Source organism: Platalea leucorodia (genome assembly GCF_965183815.1).
Source record: "Platalea leucorodia genome assembly, chromosome: 12".
Lineage (NCBI taxonomy): Eukaryota > Metazoa > Chordata > Aves > Pelecaniformes > Threskiornithidae > Platalea > Platalea leucorodia.
The window spans coordinates 1675514-1696431 of record NC_138834.1 but is presented as its reverse complement, the minus strand read 5'-3'; the positions used below and the strand labels follow the sequence as shown (position 1 = coordinate 1696431).

General features: G+C 43.9%; 1 protein-coding gene across 3 annotated transcripts in view; it reads right to left on the bottom strand.

The window, feature by feature from the left end:
- ZDHHC8 (zDHHC palmitoyltransferase 8) overlaps window positions 1-20918 on the bottom strand; it is a 118842-nt gene that overhangs the window by 22732 nt on the left and 75192 nt on the right. For all 3 annotated transcript variants that reach the window (XR_014229621.1, XM_082325337.1, XM_082325338.1), the window contains 2 exons: window positions 4853-4974; window positions 406-563 (listed from right to left, as the gene is read on the bottom strand). Coding sequence is in view for 2 of the 3 variants with exons in the window: in XM_082325337.1 (XP_082181463.1) it covers window positions 406-563; window positions 4853-4974 (280 nt within the window). In the remaining variant the exon portion in view is untranslated. The remainder of the gene's footprint in view (window positions 1-405; window positions 564-4852; window positions 4975-20918) is intronic.

The window sequence follows — 20918 nt, the reverse complement described above, 5'->3', positions numbered from 1 at the left end:
AAATGATGAGCCCTAAGCTCACACATGACAAGCTACAATGGTTCACCCTGAATTTCCTGCTCTCCTGAACGCTGCCTCTGCATCAACTCTTCCATTCACCCCTGTTTTACATTCACAATCCCTTAGCTACTTCAAGGAAGATATAGCCAGCATTATCAGTTTTTATTCTAATTAACACTGGCAACAAAGCTGACATCGAACATTACTGCATATATAACACACATCATAACTGAGGGCTATGTTTCAAATGGTACTAATTAGTAGGAGTCCTTCAACAAGGCTACAGCTGGGAACTTCTAAGGACTGAAATACTGGGGGAAGCACCCAACTGCATGTTTCCAGTAGTATGTGCAACCCCATCACTGAGGCAAAGCCAACAGATCATGTAATCAAGAGAACTGTTACCTCAACACAGTTGTCACAGACGCTGCAGTGAGAGCAGCGTGGAGGACGGTAGAAGTGGCAGGTGGCACACCATTTCATCCGTACTTGGATTCCTTTAATCTCCACATTCTTGTAAAGTGGAGCACGGAAGTCGTCGTCTTTATCTTCATCTTCATCTGCTGCTCAATGCAAAACTAGAAGTTAGTGGAAATAACAGAGGGTAAAGATAAAAGAGCTAATCCAGTCAGTGCCTTGGATAGAGCGGCACTGCACGTGTTCTTGGGCTTGTCAGAGAAATAAGAGAGTGGTGGAAGTGATGGACTGTCGGAACAGGTTGTCCAGGCTGCAGAACACTTCAGTGATCAGGGCTCATTTTAGCCCCTCCCATAGGAGTGCCGTGCAGCCTTACTCACCAGCCCCTGGACAAAGAGAGGTGTTTTGAGTCTTATCTTAGCCAGCATTTACCACCCGAATGAATAAGATGAGCTGCAGACTAGAGCCAAAGAGGGAATGGAAATCACCCAAGCCCTTGTTGTGAGAAGTTCTGCTGCATGCATTTGGGATTAATTCAATGCTAGCCTACCAGCACATAAAGTGAAAGAAATTAAATCGACAAATGTTAGAAGAAGGTTGTGCCAGCTCAAACCCCAAAAATCAACCCAGATGACCCTAAGTGATGATGATTTGTTCAGCACTCTAGCGTCAGCCCACAATCATCCCAAGACCTGTTGCTCCAGGGAGTCTGATGCCACAGTGAGAGATACCATTCTGAAGCAATTTGTGTGCCCGTAAAAAGTCCTTGTGTCAGTGCTTACTTTTTTATAGCACATCCCGTGCTCACCTCTTCATAGCATACCCAGAACACTCTTGCTTTAGTAACGGTACATAACTGGGAAGATCACACCTCTCAAAGGCAGCATGGTCTACTGATCTGAGCACAGGACTGGGACTCGGGTAGTCCTGTATTCTAATTTTCTCACTCTGTGGCCTTGAGCTAGTCATTTAGCCTCTCTTTGCCATTAGTAAGATGAGGATGACAATATCGCAGTCATCGTATTAGGGACAACGCGGAGGGTAGATGGTTTATCATCTCAGCTAAGTGCTGCCCTGTTTAAGAAAAGAGGCCATTTAAAAATAAATGCACAAAATAAAAGCCAGTCTATACTAGACAAATATATATTGGGAAGAAAAGGAAAAAAATGAGAATGACGTTCATGAAAGTTCCATCTTTTATTCTAGATTCCTGTGATCTTTATTTCTTTCCTTTTGACAGAGAAAATCTAAGAAGTTCACATCTATTTAACACCTGGTTAAACACTATAGTGCAGCTGGCATTGGTTGACTGGCTCCAAATTAGGTGGAATTTGATAATATTGTCCCAGAGGGGCATCAATCACTGTCATTATATTAAATCTTCTCTAGATGTGTTATCATGATCCAATTTCCACTGACGTCAGAGGGAGCTTCCCCCTTCACTTAGATGAGCTTGGGATCTGGCTCAGCTACAGTATTTACCTTGCAAGAGTGTTCTCCGGGTTAACATTTGTGTGTGGAATCAGAGTGCTGTACGGGCACCATTCTCTATAATTTTCCTTCAGAACTAGTCAGTGGGGCTCTTAGTGAGAGCTAGACTCTAAATCCCTTAGGCACTTCTGTAAATACAATCCGTGGGTTCTTCAATACTACTATGAACTAGCCCATACATGGGGGCATATGAAAACAAGACACTAGAACAGTCAAACCATTTAGGCTCTTGTAAAAAAACTGACTGCAGACAAAAAGTCTGTACGTTGTATATGCCTACATGCATATAAACACATTAGTCTTGCAGAATTGACACACACTTGAAGAGTTTGTATGAAATAGATTCACATCAAAAATACTGGAAGCCAGTTTGTAGTTGGTATCTATAATTAGCCAGCAACGAACACTGCCAGTATCCACCCAGACTGTAAATCAGATTTGTCAGGGTAACCCCAATTTCGGTGACTTAATCCTTCCTTTCCTTCTCATTCATTTTGGTGTATTACTGGCAACTCACTTGCACAGAGCCAATCCTGATTCATACCAGAAACATTCAGAGAGCCAACAAATTAAAAAATGATTCAAAAATGAGTAATGGATCTGGGAGTTTGATTCAGGCCCTCTTCAACAATACGAGAGTGAGCTGGGTTTACTTCCCCCCACAGCCCAAGTTCTATCTGCCAGAGAACCTGTAAGCTCATACGATATAGCTAGAAATGTTTATTTCCAGCTTTCAATGATCTGAGCAGAAGAATACATTGGCAGAGGAATGTATCTTACTACACAGATTTTCATACTCTGATCCACTGACACAGGGCAGCCAAGTCTCGTGTTTTATAACATATCTTAAGATTTTTGGTGGCTTCCTTAAAGGAATCATGTGATTTCATTAGAATCTCAGCTTTTGCATTGCGTATTTGTTGTTTTGGTTTTGAAGTCAATTTGTAACTATCAGAAATGTGCTAAGAAGCTTGAAAACCAAGAAGACTAAACCTAATTTCAATAAGAGAAAGCAAATAGATCTATTGTATATTCATTTTAAATCACTCCTACAATTTTTGAACTCCTTGCGCTGGCAGCTCTGGGGGCGGCGTGGGGTGGTGATAGCTTTTTTTCACATGCACACTTGTGATCTGAAATAACATCTGCTCCTCTTTCCTCCCAGCACTAGTATTTATAGTCTTTTCCATCTTCTCTTTTGCTTATCAATTTGCTTCCTTCACACATCTCAACTCCTACTCCATCGCTTTCTTCCAGGATGACTTCCATCCCTTTTCTTGTCCTTTTCCCACTCCCCTTGCTCCCAGCCTCTTCCAGACCAAGCACATGCACAGCATAGAGATGTAAGGCCAAGGCCACAGATGCAGAGGCAGAAGAAAGGCGAGCTGTAGGAAACTCCTCCTCTTCCTGCTTTGCTCCTGACTCCCTTGAGTTAAGGGAGACGGGAAGGGAGGGAAGATGATGAGAAAGTTTCAAAGTTTCTATTTGATCTTCCTGTGTGTTTCTCCTTTAAATGCAAAGTCCAAAATGAAGAACTTGTTTGCAAAAGGAAGTTAGAGAAGCGCAAAGGAAGGTATGAATTTACAATACACTCAGTACTGATCGCTCAGGGCATGGTGAGCGCCCGGCTGCAGGCTCTGGTCTGAGGGAACTACGTTGCACAAAGATATTAGATTCCTAGACTGAGATTTTCAAAACTGAAAACTTTATTCCAGCTCTCCTCCTACCGAAGGCAAAGAGCATGGATGCTTTCTATAACCTCACACCCAAAGCATGTTTAACCACTGCTATCTCTGCTGAGATGGAGGAACTAAAAAGTCCAGGAGACTCGTTAAAAGCTCTAAGTGCTTAAGCTCTTTTGAAAATCTCACTAACACCTATTTGTACCTTTAAGCACCTAAATACTGCATCACTTAATCTTGCACAAATGACTGAATCTTGCCTTTGCCTTAGTTTGCCTTTACACACAATTATTTCCTTAACTGGAGTGCTACAACCCTTATCAGGGGTTCAAAAGCTTCGGCTGAAAGGAATGGCAGGCAGATGCTCATCATTAGACCCTGCTACCTGGAGAAACCTGGCACTTGCTATTCAGGGAAGCCAGCAGGACAGGTACCTTGTTCTTGTCTGGTAGCAATTCAAAATAGATATTGAATTCAGTGAATAGAGGTGAGAAAGCACAGCTTGCAGAGAGCACAGATCCATTGGTTTAGCAAGACTGCCTAGAGCAGTCTCTGCTGCAAACTGCATGTGAATAATTACTGGAAGACGGATAAAATGAGGTGATAATTCTCTCATTAGGATATGTTAAGAGAGAGAGCGCACTGTGGTTCCCATTACAAAAGCTGAGCGATCTTTATCCTATTTAATCAGCTGTGAATCAGTACTAATTTAAGCAGGCGTATCTTTCTAAATGTACACATTTTTAGACAGTATAAGGCAAGCCTTAATCATTATCTTTTTTAGCGTTCAATGCTTTTGCATTTGTTTTAAGGCTTTTTGGAAGCTCTGCTTTGATGAAGCTGTTTCAGAAACTTTAGTCTCTCCCCTCCACCATGCTCTGCTACCAATTGTGAAGACAGTGACTTAAATCCAATGTGCCAGCATGACGTAGGGGATGGCAATCGCAATCACATCAGTCAGGAGAGCTACTCAAGGAGAACCATTCTACACAACCCTGTGCCCTCAACTGCCAGTCTGAGCAAGTGCAAGGACAACTGACACCTCCTAGCTCAGAAGAGAGATGGAGGGTATCCAGCATTTCACTACCATCCCACCTCTACCGCCAGCTGGGCATAATAAATAAATAAACAAAGTCTATAAGAAGGAATACCAGAAAAAAGGGGATTAGCCAGCAAACAGTGTATTTGGATACCTGACCCCTCCTTTGGCTTGGGTTTTCAAATCCGCCCCCCCCCCCCACAACAGTCCCATTCTCTGTTACCTCGTGGGAAAACTCCAGGGTCCATGAAAGTTGCCATGCTGAAGTTTGCCAGTACAAACAAGAACACGAGCCCATTGTACACTGGGATGGCTGGGGAGATGGCTTTTGTCAACCAGGGGCACCTGAAGGGAAGAAAAGTTATAGGTAAGGGCTCTTTTGGCTGCATCACGTAGTTTCTTCCCATTCACCATCATCACATACAGAAGTAGTCTCGTCCCCTCCCCACCAGCCATGCAGCAAGGCTGAATTTGCAATTTAACAACAGAAATTTCCGTAGAGCCAGTTTCAGTGATGTAACGTACGCTGCGGACACCCTTTGTAAAGCTGCTTTGTTCCATAGCACAGAAAGCGACAATTGTTCACATGGCTCACAGGGCTTTGCAACCCTATTGCCGTATTTGCAACCTGGCATTTTGCTGCTTTGTGTAAAAACTTCATCCCATTGTTGCGTTTCTGTTTACCTTCTATATGGCCTTGTTGCAGTTGGTGTTACTTTCAGTTTTCACTGGTGTAAAGCAGAATATGTAAAACACAGAAAATGTAAAGCGCTGATCTCCACAGCAGGTACAAAGAGAAGCACACCCACTTCTCACTACGCTTCCCTTAGTGGTTTTCAAATAACACTCAGAACCAACACTGGAAAACCTCTCCTTGGGGGAAAGTTCAGTCAGACCGAGCACGGGCTCTGCAGGTGTCAGATGAACGTAAGAATGCAATATTGAAAAGACAGCGGATGGCACCTGCCACGTGAGCCCTTTTCAGAAACCCCGGAAAGGCTCGCTGCCTACCTGGCGAACGTAACTGAGAGGAACTGAAGGTAAAGGGCAAAGGAGAAAAAGTAGGAGACTGGAAAGAGGATGGAGAAATGCCTGTTAGTTATAGGAAAATTGTTCTAGCTGCAAAGAAGAACACTTCCCACCGGCAGAGGAGGGCAGGACCAAGGCAGAAAACAGCCTGTCTTACAGGCAACTTGACCCAATAAAAAGCAGTGTTTATTCACTCAGCCATTTACCACCTCTCCAAAGCTCATCTCTAAACACTCGACCAAATCTACTTCTCTGTTCTGCATAAAGAGGTTTGGTGTTACAGGGTTGCTGAGGGGAAAAATCTGATTAATCTCATGAATCTTCCAAACATAAATAAGGAAAAATGTGGGACAAAGAATCGCTTTGACAAAAGTAAGACCCCTGACTGAGTGGCTCCTTAGATTTCCACCCGCCTTGACAGGCAGGGACTCCTCCAAAGCTGCCGAGCAGCCAGCCATTCAGCAGCAATACCTTGCCACCAGTAGCATAAATCATACATCGGCCCACATATTCTGGCTGGTATTTTGCCTGAATGACATCTACGGTTGAATCTGATTGTCTGTCAGGCTGAAGCCTGCAGAGAGAAACAAACAACAACAACAACCAACCTGCCTTCTCCCAGATCTAATTTGCACTGGTTTTGCTACCGATACACTGTTTTGAGCAGCTGAGAATGGTGTTATTGACCTTGAAGAAACACTGGTAAACATGCACGTGTGGCCAGCATTAGAAGGGCACCACGTTGTCGCCTCCCATTTCTTTGTGAGCAGGCAGGAAGAGCCAGGCTTTTCACACTGCGCTGCTGCAAGCTGCTTTTAAAAGGACCTTTCCTTGTGGATGCTTCAATCAGTCTGGCCTGCAGCGAGTAAAAGATGGACAAATCCTGCCCAGGGTGAATGAACTGTAAAGCCGAGAGCAAGCTATGTCTGTGGCCAGGGCCAAACCTCCAGGCTGAGTAGGGGAGAAGGAAAAAACAAATCTCACTTGAGTAAGGATGCTTTGCTACAGCCCACAGAGGGGGAGCAGAAACACGGGGTTTCTCCTGGGACTGCTCTTAAGCAGGGAAAGGCCCAGGAAATTATCACCTATTAAGAGAACAGGAAGGGGCTGAGAGCTCAGCAGAGGAGAGCTGAATTTCTCTGTGTCTCTCTTGCATTTGGGGTCTCACCCAGGTGGTTGTGGAGCTAGGGTAAAGGAGCAGGTCTTGTAGAAGAGAAAGCCGATGGAGATGAGCTAGCTCAGACAGACCCAGCTGAAGACAGCTTGATGAGGTACCCTAAGACCCTTGTGTTCCCCAAGAGGTGGAATTCCAACGCACAGCGAGGCCATACTGCCTTGCTGCCTTGCTCCGTTTTCCTCAAAGCAGCTGCCAACGACTGAAAACCAAGGCAAGGCAGAAGTTTCTCACTTGCCATGAAATGTGCCACAGTGACCTCGCCAAGCAAGCTGCAGGCCTGTCACTAACAACAGTTTCTGCCAGATCCTTTGGAGGAAAGCAAAAGAAAGCCTGAAATAAGCAGTTCTAGAATTAATTCTGCCGAGGGAAGGGGTCTTCCCCCTACGTTATAGTAAAATTAGATTGGGCAATGGGCATGACTGACTTCATTGCTTCCCATGAAGTAACTGCCTACACAGAGAAAGATTCTGAAGTTACCCATTGCTTGTCAAGCATGGAGGAGAGATTTCCTTGGCCGTAAAGGCAAGTAAGTCGGCAAATCCTGGGAGAGGAAACTCTTTCTTACAGATAACGACTTACTCAGAGCAAGGTTATAATGAGAGAGACTGTCTCAGATGATTAATGGAAGCATTTGTTAATGTTCTCATTTGTGATTTACTTTGTCATGTTCCCAACAAATACATCAAAATACTAGGAAAAGCTTTAGCCATAAGCTAAACTAAACAGCTCATTTAATGGGTAAATAGTGTATCTGAAAATACTTCACGGAAGTTGAAATAAAGGATAGAGTGAGTCATTGTACATATTAGCCAGAAGGTCTGCGCACAATCCTTCTACTTTTTCTTCCCAGAATCTTGATGCAGCATCACAGATTACATAAAATTAGATGGGACAAAAGGGGCCTCATTTGTAAACTAGACTGACCGATAAAAACAGATGTGGAGATCAAGTCCTGGCTCCTAACTGTAAAAAGGTCTGAAAAAGAAAATAAAATTGCTACTAGGATTCCCAGAAAATGATGCATCCTCCCTGTCCCTCTCCCCTAATGCACACATAATTTTAGGCAAAGTAGCAGAAATTCTAATCCAAGTCTGGTAGGTTGTTTTATCACTAATCCATCATGCAAAAGTCTGGCTTCTGACCCTCTGCCCTCTCTGCCTAGAGAAGAAAGCTGCAGAAATTTTTGAGCAGGACCTGTAGTGCGTTTCTTTTTACTTTGTGCGTATCCTCTCTCCAGGATATCGGCTTCCAGCAGCAATAACGCCCATCTATGGGACAAATCTAGCTGAGCTTTTCAGTTGCTTTTTCTAACAGAAGCAGTTATGAATCTAGATAAACAACACATGGATTCAAAGCTTCCTTCGGTTGGTGAACCCAAAATTTCAAGAGGCTACAGCCTTTGTGTCTTCAACTCATCTCACAGTGGAATTATATAGCATGAAGGTTACCACAAATTTCATAGGGCCATATAAATTGAGCCAAGAGCAGTGTATAGTCCCCTAATGGAGCACCAACACCAGATTCTTCTGAGAGAAAAACTAAACCCTAAGATTTCTGATGTGCACTGACATCTAGGAGCAAAACCACCAAGTCCTAACCCAGAGCTTTTCTATTACAGCTTAATTATTGTCAAAGCTGCACCCTTTGTGTTTGCAGGAGCGCCTGCAGAATCATGGGCATTGCAGAGATCAAAGGCAGTGTCCTTGGACCACCAAAAAGTTAAGTGATGGAACACAGCACCAGATGTGCTATGACTTGCTTTTCGCATAAGCAGCTAGACATGCTTCACCTGGCATTTCTACAGCTCAGAAGACTCTCTGTTCCCCATGGCCGTTATTACTCGCTGCACAATCAACATTTAAGTTCAAGGTAGATGTGAAAATAAATGTACAATGGCTGCTCTACTCCAAGTCAGTTTGGATGCCTCACTTGAACCAGGAGACCCAAAGGATAACATTGCTACGGGTGCGGGTACCAGCCATGCTACATCAAGAACTGCTCAGGAGAGAAACCTTCGATGGTTTTGTTTACTGTAGAAATTAAGAGTCAACACATGCCACCGTGGCATACTAGAGATAATTATGGATCTCAGATTCTTCTGAACGAAGCACACAATTACACAGGCAGCATTTTCCTCATAATTATACTTCTCCGACATAGAGTGATTCTGCTCGTAACTCAGAGGAGAGTAATTCAGGGTGACAGATTTAATCTCATTTATTCTATTTGCTCTTCAAACCCTATCCTAATAAAATGGAAAGTTAAAAAGATTAACAAATAGGATCACACAACTTGCTAGGTGTCAGATAGACTTATGCATCATCAGCTGCCTTCCTCTGCTAAATTAAACAACAAATAATCCTTCCGCTTTTTTGCTTGGTGCTTTGTAGCAAGACGTGTTTGTGTCTTATAATTATAGTTCACCTATAATTAAGTAATTGAATAGGATGTTTTTCTTGAATCCTGCTCTAAATTAAGATTTGGTGTTTTTTATTAAAACCTTACACATGCTTAGAGAGGCAGTAGGCCATAGAGGATGGAGCCTGGGATTTCAAGAACTGGGTTTTAGTCTTGGCTCCGACATTGGCTTGCAGCGTGACTGAAAGCCATCTGCTGCTCCCCTCTGCCCCAGTTAGGCCCTTTGCAAACGAGACACGATCACCTTTGATTTTGCAAATCTCAAAACATCGCTCTTAGGGCCAGGCTGGTGGCCCTGGTGTTTGCTTCCCTGGAGCCCAGCGCTGGGCACCCACCACCCTCTCCTGAACCGGGCAGCGGTGAGGCACACCGCTCCTGTTGATGGGCTGCTGTGGGAGGATGTGTCTGTGATTTACCTAGTAAACAAGGCCAGTGGTTCATTTTACACTCTGCTTGGAGCACAACAAGCACGTGTGCACACAGGCTCCCTCAGGGTGCTGGGTGCCTGGAGGCCACAGCTGAGGAGAAGAACATGGAGCAGGAGGCTACAACCCTTCTCTTTCTAACAGAAAGAGTGAAATCTGCTCGTGTAACGCACAGAGAAGATGTGGGAACCTCAAGAGTAAAGACAGGCACCCAAACTTTGGATACTTACCCACACCTAGTAAGAAGACCCTGAGGACTGTCTGTTTGGCTGCTCAGCTGCTCCCAATATTTGATCTGAGATTACCACTCATCCTTCCCCTCAGTCTCAAACAGACAGCTGATACGCAACAAAACAATTTATTACTGCACAAATCACAAGGCATGGGTTTCTAACATGGAAAAGAAAGCATCTCTTGACTTGAATCAACTTCTTCCACCATTAGAGGGGTAAAACAGTAATATGAGATAGCTGGTTCAGCACATGCAAGTAGAAGCAGCTCAGTGAAGTAGTGATTAATTAGATAAGAAGGGTCAACGAGCAAACATAATTTGACTAAGCACTGGTACTAATTTCACTGAAAACTTTTAAACTGTGTCCATAAGCCTGTAGCAGCCTGTCCTGGTTTGATTCCTCCCCAAGAGTTTCTAGCCAAACCCTGACTGGTAAAAACACGTATCAATTTGTGTACTGTAAAATCCATGTAAACAATTTCTAATCATCATCAGATCTGACCAAGGATTTAACATTTCTAACCTTACCCCGATATCCAACAACCCTGGGAGCTGGACCCAGAGTCCTGGGCTGCCTAAAAGTTGCCCTGCCCCAAAAGGCAGAACAGCCTGGATGGCTGAGACGGTAAGTCAGAGAGACAGGTACACAGAGCTGAACGTCCTCCTAATCCAGCGCTGTACCAGCTGGACCATAAATGAAAGGGCTATCGACTGACTGATTCCAAACACCCACACTGTAGAAGAATTTGAGATTAGATGTAAACGCTGTACCTTAAAGCCCATTCCACCAGCATGTACGTAGGACAGAGAAGGTGCAAGACCCTGAAGGCCGTACACCGCCCAGTCTGCACCACAGAGCAGAGAAGGGCAGAGCTCTCTTAGTCTTTAGCAGTGAAAATCTAACACATTTCTCACATATCCCAGTCTGGGTGAGATTTTTCCATTTATATGCTCTTTCCTACCCTGAAATCACAGAAAAGTACCTTTCTGGAATAGTAACAGAAGAAAAAAAAATGCTCATTTTCCATTTTTTGTCACTACCAAAGATAGCTTGGAGATTATTGTACATCTAAAACTATTTTCCAAGGTGCTAAGACATCTGTAATTTTAACAAGGCATTACTGGAAACAGTCAGGAGAGAACATATCTGAGCGTCATAACCAACGTGAAACAGAGCAGCAGGTCTTGTGAAAATAGCAGGAGGTTCAGGATAGCCAGGTCCTTTGCTCAGCTCTGCCACATCAGATTTTGATAAATGAACTAATTTCTGCACCATGTCTTACTCATTGGCAAGACTGCAGATAATATATTGTTGCCATAGCACTACACCCTCACTGTGAGTATAGCAGTTGTAGTGATAGAAAGTGATATCAAAGTAAAGGATAACAACTGCGAATGTTACATAAAAATGGGAAAAGGAGAAGTAAATACTGGAGAATTTACTACTGAAAAACAGAAACCGATGAGAGCTGAGTGCCACATGAAGCAGCTCATGCTGGTGATAAGTGGGAGATACCAAACCAGCTACCCTGGGTTTCCAGGTGCAGTTATCCATCACAAGAGGCAAAAAAATCCCCCCCAAACCCACCACCAAAACCCCCAAGAATTTAACGAGCCCCTTCCTAATTGAAATATAGCTGAACACTAGAGACAGAGGTTCAAATCCATCACCTGCTTAACCGTGTTTAATTACTCACAAGAAATGTGCTGGGCTGAAATTCACTCAGGTTTAACAAGAGCTGATGGGGTTTCAGTGAACCTTCCATTACACCCTGGACTTCATCCAAAGGCTAGTGGTTCATGTCTGGCAATGTACAGATCAGAGGAGCTAAATCAATTAAAAAGTCAACTTGAGATATAATGGTCCTTGGTGAAAAGGCTTATCTGGGCTATACCTCACCCCCGAAGTAAAAAGCTGCTTGAAAGCTCTGGAGCATGTTCTCTTCCTTGCTTTTTAAACAGTCTCCAAGACTGAGAAAAGACACGATTGTCATGTGAACTGATGTGGGAGAAATATAGAGAAGGAATAAGAATACCAACAACCAATTCTGAGTGAGACAAGCACAAAGGTGAACATATCCATCATCATACTCAAGTTCAGAAGCCATCCAGCCATCCCAGACCTATTGCACAGGCACAGATTGACCCTGCAGCCAACGGGCAGGGCACACTCCTATGAGCTACACACACAACAGGACTTTACATCGGGCGCACGGTGAGCAGACAGGACTGGATTGTGCTGGACTCAACGCACATGCTTTGCAGAGATGCTCTCTGCGTGCTCAGTAGCTGCTGGGAGCCCAGAAAGCTGGTAGAGCACCCGTAAAAGTAGCAAAGACATAGGTTACTGCCAGGAGCTGCATTCAGTTGCTCCCAGCAGCAGGGCTTGGGCAGGCAGGGGCTGGGCTTATTTGCAAATACAGATCAAACCAAAATCCTTCTCTACACAGTGTTCTGAAATTTGCGTTGTCTTGCAGTGAATTAAGGACCTACAGAGAGCCGGTTAGCACTTACTGACTGACATATATGAAAGCCCAGGGCAGAGTTTTTGTTTTGATGTACTTGTAAAGGAATATGCTATAATAGCGTAGCATCGCTTGAAATGCCCAGCTTTTTATTTGCACCTCAAATTCAAGGCACCCATTGTGCATTGATTCTAGGGTATATATAGGCTGGATTTCAGAGTACACAATAACATTTTTATATTAGAAGGATAATGCTCACATCAAAGTGAGACAGTAGGTCTTCATGGCACTTCAAGCGTCTAACGGGCTGCAAGCAGAGTCACCCTGAGCAGCAGTAAACCCTCTGGTGCCTGATGGAAAGAAGCCAATTGCCAGCACATGGGAAATCAGAGCAGACTCTGAGCACAGGTTACAGAGACAAACCCCCTCATGTGAAGCTCCTGGGTTGCTTTCTCAGCCCTAGACTTGGCAAAGCCTAAAATGCTACACAAGCTGATTGTAATCCGCGGCTTCTCAAACATGCACCAACCTTTTATCAGTACCATGCTGGGCAGCTGGAACCAAACCCCACTTTTTCCAGCAGCTAATAGAGAGCTGAGTGTATGGGTGGTCTTTGGGTCACGACAGAAGAGGAGGACAGTAAGGAGTCACTGCAGAATAACCACAGCAGGAGAAACACCAGTTGCCCTGTCACACTGAAAGTTTTAAATCCATTTGGTTAGAAAAAGAAGGAACTGCTGCCCAGTAACATTCCTTTGCAGTTCTGTCTGCATATGGCTGGCCACCAACATCTCTGTACTGCAACAGCTGAATGACTTCCAGCCCGTTCCAAAATTCACAAAAGGGAATTATCAAGCCGCAGAAACCTTGCTAAATGGGAAATCGGAGAATTGCCTCCAAAAGATGCTCTATGAACCACTAACTCATAACACGGCTGAGTTCTCAGTGCATGTGGCTGCACTGCCCTCAGTCTGTGGTCCCATGTGCACCATTTCCAGCAATAACCACACTCCAGCTGCCCAGCACGGTGTCCAGGAAGGTCGAAAGATACTTCACAGTGTCTGAAAGGAACACACATGCTACACAAGTGGAGTTTTTCTGAGCATTTTTGAAGACGCCATGTGGAATGCAAACTTGTGCTTCTAATTTGTAAACATCAGAATTATTAAATTAATGCCATATCTACTATAGCAGTGCTAAAAAGAGACAGCCCCTCATCTTGAGTCCACCAGAGTCCCATTTCCTTGAGTAACAAAGAACACAATTTATTGGGTTTTATACCACTAGCGACCCTCATGATCTTCCAGACCTCTCAGCAATCTGTAACCCACGTTTTTGTTGGATAGATGGAATTGCACTTGCCAGATCCCATGCTTCTCTGATGGGAAAACTGCACAGGATAGCTCCTCCCTGACTGAAGGCTGTTCTCCCGTGTTTTCCCTCTTGGCCTCATCCTTGTCAATACACACATGAATCCACCAGCAATGCAGAAAGCTGAGGTGGGCTGCTCCTAGAGAGTTGCTTTTTAAAATAAGTTCAAATTATCAGCAGCCTAATTCAGACATGCTTGAGGTGATCCCACTACTGGCACAGAAGGATTTGTACAGACTTTGCTCACTGTATTCCCCAACAGCATACTGGCAGAACACATCTACTACACATTCAAGAGAGAGATAGTGGTGTAGCGGAAGCAAGGTGGCTCATTATAAGTACGCTGTGATGAGAGAGAGAAACAGGTAGAGAAATATTATGAGACAAGGAGGGGGATGGTGACATCAGTGAAAACATACAGTCTATATTACCTTTGTTGAAAAGTTAATTTGACTTTTTAGATATTCCTTTTCCACATGAGCTTCAGTAGAAAGAAATTAAATTTCACAAGAGACCATCCCTTTACAGCTACTGGAAAAACTACTTAACTAAAAGACAGCATCTACTAGATTACAGTATGTGCCACTTAAATTAACAATGAGCCAATATGCCTAAGAAATGTTCAATATGAGCCCTGAATTCTGTGATCATATCCTCAGTGGATCAGCGGAGAATCTGGTAACCAATGTGCTTACCAAGATGCAGGGAAAAAGAAGAAAAGCAGAGGACACCAGCAGCGACAGCCCAGGTGTCTGAGCTTAATCCCGGACAGCCTGGGTGTCAGGGTGCCCGTCACGGGTCTGCATCAGAGAGCAAGTTGCCTTGTTAAAACTCTGCATTGAAAAGAGCTGCAGGGGCTGCTTGGCGTAGTGGATACCAGTAGGGAATACCTCATTGGAGGACCTCATCTCTCTATCATGTGTGCCACTCGCTCCGTGAACTGGCAGTGGGATGCCAGCTGGCCCTGTCAGGGGCACCGCGTGGCCGGAGCTGGAAGGACATGCAGGACCATCCAGCTGCAGGCAAGGTCCGACTCGGCCGCCACAATTCAGGGGTTTGGGTAGGGCAGGCACCCCGATATCCAGCCGCCTCTGACAAATCTGCCAGCTGCTCTTTGCAGTGCTGGGGCAGCTAGAGAGACTTGGGTGAAGGAGGGGAGGGAAAACCCTGTGAGGCTGGTAATAGCGGTTAAATTTCTTCCATGACTTGAGCGCGCTGTTCAGGAAATTTACAACTAATTAAGACCAGAGGTTCTTGCAGACTTGTCTGGATCATGTATTGCCTTTGAAATCTGGAAACAATACCTGTCTATGGCCTGAATAGCACGCTTCAGAGCTGCTTTGCAAGGTCTTTTATCTATGCAATAGCTTGCTTATGCAGGGAAAGGAAGCCAATCCTAATCTGAGCTCTCTTGTTTGAAGATTTCTAGACACGTAGGCAGCAAAATTACTGCAGTTATTGAAAAGTTTCCCTGTATGAACCAGAAAGATTAGGGATTTCATATTTTAGAGAAGAGATGAACGGAACAAAGACATAGAGGTACTTCTATTGCAAATAGATACAGAAGATAAGTGTAGAAAGTGTAAATGTTCTCATATATCAAGTACCGGAGCAACTATATAATAATAAAACAAAAGCCTCTCTTAGAATCCCATCTTTAATTTCCCTCTGGAATACCCTCTCAAAGGGGTTTTATGGAAACCTGAACTGGGAGCATGACATTTATATACCTTATTCTCATTACACTGAAAAAGAACATTTGCATAGCTGGTATAAGAGGGTCTTAATATAATAAAGATTTTAAGCGGGTGGTGGTGGTGGAAATCAAAACTACTTTAGCTGACATTTAAGAAAATAAAAATGCAAGACACCTTCATGTTTCAACCTATAAAGCAAACTTTGCATTTGGGAAGAACCCGCCCCTATGACCACCCGCTTTGGGATGTTTTACCCCTTCCCAAGCCACCAGCTGGTACCAGCCACCTCTCACGACAGGACATCAGAGGAGAATCTTCAGTGATATAGTCTATTTTGGCAACACCTTTAATTATAAACTGGAACAGACCTAACAACTGTGGCCAAGGTAACAAAACAGAACAGGACGTCATCCAGTTCAGCACCCTGCTATCACAGACCCCATGCGTACCAGCTCGCCCGGCCATGCACTGTTCTGAAACCAAGCAACATTTATACACCAGGTCTTTTTTTCTGCAGGACGGATGCCAGCAGCAGCAGGGCAGAATTGGGGTCCCCCCAAACCCGTTCACAGCCCATTTTTGCTGGAGGACTGGAACTTTTTTTGGGGCACAAGGACGCAGCTGAAAAATCCTCATTTCTTCCAGCAGAGGGTGGTGGGACACGCAAGCCAGCAAGCAAATGCGTAAGATTATATTGCAAGCAAGAGATGTATACAGTTCAAAACAAAACCAAGGGTGCAATAACAGTAATAATACAAAATGACATTGCTTAGCCCGGTGCAAATGTTACAAAATTAAATGCATTCCTCCATTTGCATTCATCAAAGGAAGAAACGCATCAAACTTTAGCTTGTTCTCATTATCTCCACCCTTCCTCAGTAACATCATCATCTTCCCCTTTCTAGTTTTGGGAAGGGACACTCTCAGGCAGCAGCAGGGTCAGCTCAGCCTTTTTCTGAACATCTCTACTAGAAATCTGTGTTCTCTTTCCCTCTGCGGAGCTATTCTCCTTTCCTTGAGTCTCCCAGAGAAACCACTGAATAACTTTCAGGCTCTGTTTCCTCTTTTCTCCCACCCGTCGTCCTGTTGCTAAATGAAATGACTGAGCAGCAACATACACGTCCTCATGCAGCAGAGGAACATGCCGCTATCGCTGCTTTAATCTGGGTGTGTGGCAGCGCAAAGGCATTCTCGGGTGCCTCCGTGGGTCTCGCAGCCCAGGGGCAGATCTGCAGACAGATGTTCCAGGCTCAGAGGCAAAGGTGACACATGCAGGAGGTTCACGGCTGTTCCCACGTGCTCTCTCAACAGATACCAAAAAGAGCCACAAAGGTAGAAGCACAGGCACAGTCTTCTCCAACTATCAAGTGACTGTGACCCCTCTGGCTTAGATTAAGTGTTTCCAATTTTAAGAGCACAAACCAAGCCCAAGTCCCAAGCCTCCCCTGCCTGCACATCGATGACTGCAACATCTCTGCTTGCCATCTAACAGGATTAGGGCAGGCTTCTGGAGGCAGCTTCTCCTGCAGGTAAAATCTTATTACAGGACCTATGAAAACCAAAAATGCTTTTGGGGAGCAGTAAAAACCTAAAACAATCCATAGCGATTGTCACATTAACAGTCATATTTTTTTATTTAAATGATGAAACATAGCATCAGCATCTTGGGTCTAAATGTTTCTGTCAGCTTGGACAAAATATAAAGGGAGTCTTCCGATATTTGTTTTGGTGCACAGGTATTCAGTTCAGGTCGACAGAAAACAAAATTACTTTGCTTAGAAAACATCCTAAGAGATGATAGCATCCTAATTACAGAGACAGGGGAACGGGATTCAACCTGGTGTCCAGATGTGCTTCTTGCCAATTCCACTCTACGGTGCAACAAGGCGGGGACCTCACCGCAGCCGTGATGGCGGGGGGGTCATTGCTTTACTCGTCTGTTATCTGCTCTACCCAAACCCCACCATTTGTTAAGATGGAGGAGTAGCTTGCTCCCATACTGCAGTGGACATGGGGTAGCTGTTTTCTCACATTCCCTACTAATAGCTCAGTATTGATTAAAAGCCTATGGGGTTCTGATTTTGGGGGGTAGATTTTTGGAAGAACCACAAAGTTATCAGAAAAGGTACAACTGTACTCTGGCCCTGATGAACTAAAAATCTTCCAACTCTGTTGCCATAATTCAGGAACATAAACCAGGATTACAATTACCTGAGACACATTAACAAAGCTTAATACGCTCCCGAGTCAAAATGGGACAATTAGCAGCTCCTGTATCAAAATAGAAGACTATGGAAATGGCATATGTGTCACCATCTGCTAACGATATGCAATAGGCAGACCAATTCAGGAAAAAAAAGAAAAGAAAAATAAAAAAGAAACAGTTTCTTGATGAAACTTGTTCCCATTTCCAAGAATCAAAGTGAATATTCAGTTTAAGCATTACACTTTCCAGATTCCCAGCTGGGACCAGAATGAGAAGCGTCAAGCATCTTATGATTTAACTGTTGAGAAATTTCCAGGCCAAACTTTCAAGCAAGAGGTTTGGATACAGATCTGACTGTGGGATGTTTTGTCTGTGGAGTTGTACCATTGCTTCCAATAGCAATAGTTAGCATTAATATGCATACTTTTTAAATACCCAGTTGCTCCTGAACTTGCTGAAGTTCATAATTCATGCTTTTTTCCCTTGATTTAATTGAAAGAGTAGGGACCATCATTTTGCTTTTCAGAAAAATATGAACATTTACTTCTTGCTGAACAGCTGTCACAGTGTAATGAAAGCAATTTACTCTTCAGTTTTTCTGAATGAACCCCTTATCCCTCCTGCCCTTCCTCCCTCAAATATTTCCTGAAAATCACATGCCACAAGCAAACCAGTTTTGGCTTATACTAGAAAACGTCTTAAACTCCGGGATACCTTACTTTCCCTCCCATTCCTCTTCAACAGCAGTCAGAGTGCACCATAAGGGTTAGGGGACGTGTGGAGCTGCACAGCACAGAGAACAGCCACAGAGAGAGAAGCAAAGCTCGCAAAGTTAGAACTGTGCTTTCGCCGCCTTTGATTTGAGGGGGAGGGATAAATAAATAAATAAATAAAATATCAGAGTATCCCAGTCACTGCAGTCCTTCTCTGAAGCTGTTTCATAAATTTATTACATAACACAAACAGCTCCAATCTTCCCGGCCTCATATGTCACTGTCAACATTTTTGGTAGGGATTTTTTTTTTTTTTTACATGACTCATGGAAAATGCAAGCACAGAGCTACAATTCATATTCTGAAAAAAACTTTGAAGGAAACTCGTAACTTCTCAAAATCCAGTGCACTGTACCTGACTCCAAAGGGCAAGAACATGGTAAAAACGAACCATGTTCTGGGAAGCTAAATCCCTGAAGTACCCTTTGGTGAATACGAAAAGCAATTTCTTTTTCAGAGCCAAAAAAATTCCCTTTTTCATGTCTTAATTCCAGGGTGCATATTTGAATCCTACAAAAAATATTTTTCACTCACCCACTGGCCTAAAAAAAGGCTCTTTTTTATTTACCTGAGAAAGTATATAGTCAAGTAGTAAGAGTAAATGACCTTGTCGAGGGTTATTTCTTTCACCAGTTTGCCTATATATTCCAGAATTCAGCAAATTTTTTACTCCGGGAACACCTCACCTTTAACACTAACTGCCCTCCCTCAGCAGTGTTGGGAAGTTTTCCTTTTGAAAGAATACAAAGATATGTCAATAAAAATTAATTGGAAAGTGTTATAGCCAGTCTCAAGAGAAGTTCACCAACTAGGACAGACACAGATTTACTGAAAGAATGGCTGAAATCAGTGATAATCAGCAACAGACCAGTAAGTTCTTAAATCAAGGGGTTTCCACTGCTGCAGGCTGGGCACGGAGATGCAGATGTGGAGTGGGGCCCATCCTCTTCCTCATCTTCTATCACAGCAGCCCTCCCACAGCTTCTCACTTGCGCTGCTTATACCTAATTCTCTGGCACGCTTACAGGCCTGTTTCCATGCGCTACAGTTAGGAAAAAAGCCTTTTACATTGTTTGTTCCTCAGGCATGAGTGACACACTCATTTTACCAACTCTTCAACATTTGCTGTTCAACCTTAAACATAGATATCAGCAGGGTTTTATTTTTTTACAATACCAGATCAATCAAGTAATTGACAAGTTAACAAATCTGTTTGCTTTTCATGGTGCATTGATTTGATTTTTTGTAATTAAACAAAAGACTGTTTGGATCCTGCCTTTTCCCTCAAAATGGCGCGCTGCCCATAGAGGCACTTTAACTCTGTATTTACTTTCTAAAGCATCATATTCTCTCTTCTCCCTCCCCATGACAGCTCAAGGCAAACCACAGTCCCTGGGACATCTGGAGGCTGTGGTTTGAATGAATCCCTTCCAGCCACGAACAAAAACAATCATCTTTGCTGAATTAATAACTACTTAAGACTTGTTAGTATTCCTGAATTGCAAAACTCTGTGCTTGCAAAGGCTATACAGAAAATAGCCCTCCTTGAAAAGGTTATTAAAAAGAAAAGCAAACGCTCCATGTCAGTTGTCTTAACTGTGCAAGATGAGAAAACGCATCTGCCTTGTGTCTGTAGTAATTGACACACAGCAGCTCCTTTACTGTTCCTTGCTTCTCTTGAATTCACATAACCATGGCCTTGGTCTCCCAGGGACTTTTTGTGAATGTTGGGGAAAAAAAGGCTAGAGATAATGATATGGTTATGCTAAAGATACGGTGAACACATCCAGCAAGAACATGCAAGTATCCTCATTCTGAGTAGTAACAGATGCCCAGACAGCAGAACACAGCCTTGAACTGGAAATGTTTTAAATTCGTCACAATTTGTGCCAGCAAGACAAGGAAGGGGTTAAAGTGAATACAGAACATCTTAATAGACCTAGAAAAAGCAAAGAGTCTGTCCAGAGAGTGTGCTCCCACCCAAGGCTCTGCACCACCCCTCCCTACGGGGTGCGGCAAGCGTGGCAGCTGTGTAGTTAAACCATTTCGGCAAAGCTGCGCCCTTCTTAAAAGTCAATCTGGGTGTGCGCTTCTGGCAGAAAGGCTGCTTGGGCAGCAGCGGGGAGGAGCAGGCAAGGAGAAACAGACTCACTTTCTACCAGGATTTTGTTTCCTACGTGCTCCACTCTACTCCGAACGCTCGCCTTCACAAACACGCAGGCGTCGAATTGTTCAAATGACATATAATCTGTGTTGCTCATTTACGACAGCACAACCAGCGACAAAGAAAAGAACTTAAAGTGCTCAGCTCCCTTCAAACAGGAAGAAAGCCCGGGGTGACAGACCAGAGACAGCGTGACTTGCTTTTCCACCACCCCATGATGCACACATACCACACTGAGTTCGGGAAACTCCAGTGAAACTCTGTGTGCAGGCTCTGAGCAGTTGTCTGCAAGAGAGTTAAATCTCCAGCTCCCCCTCCCCGAGTTAGGAGTA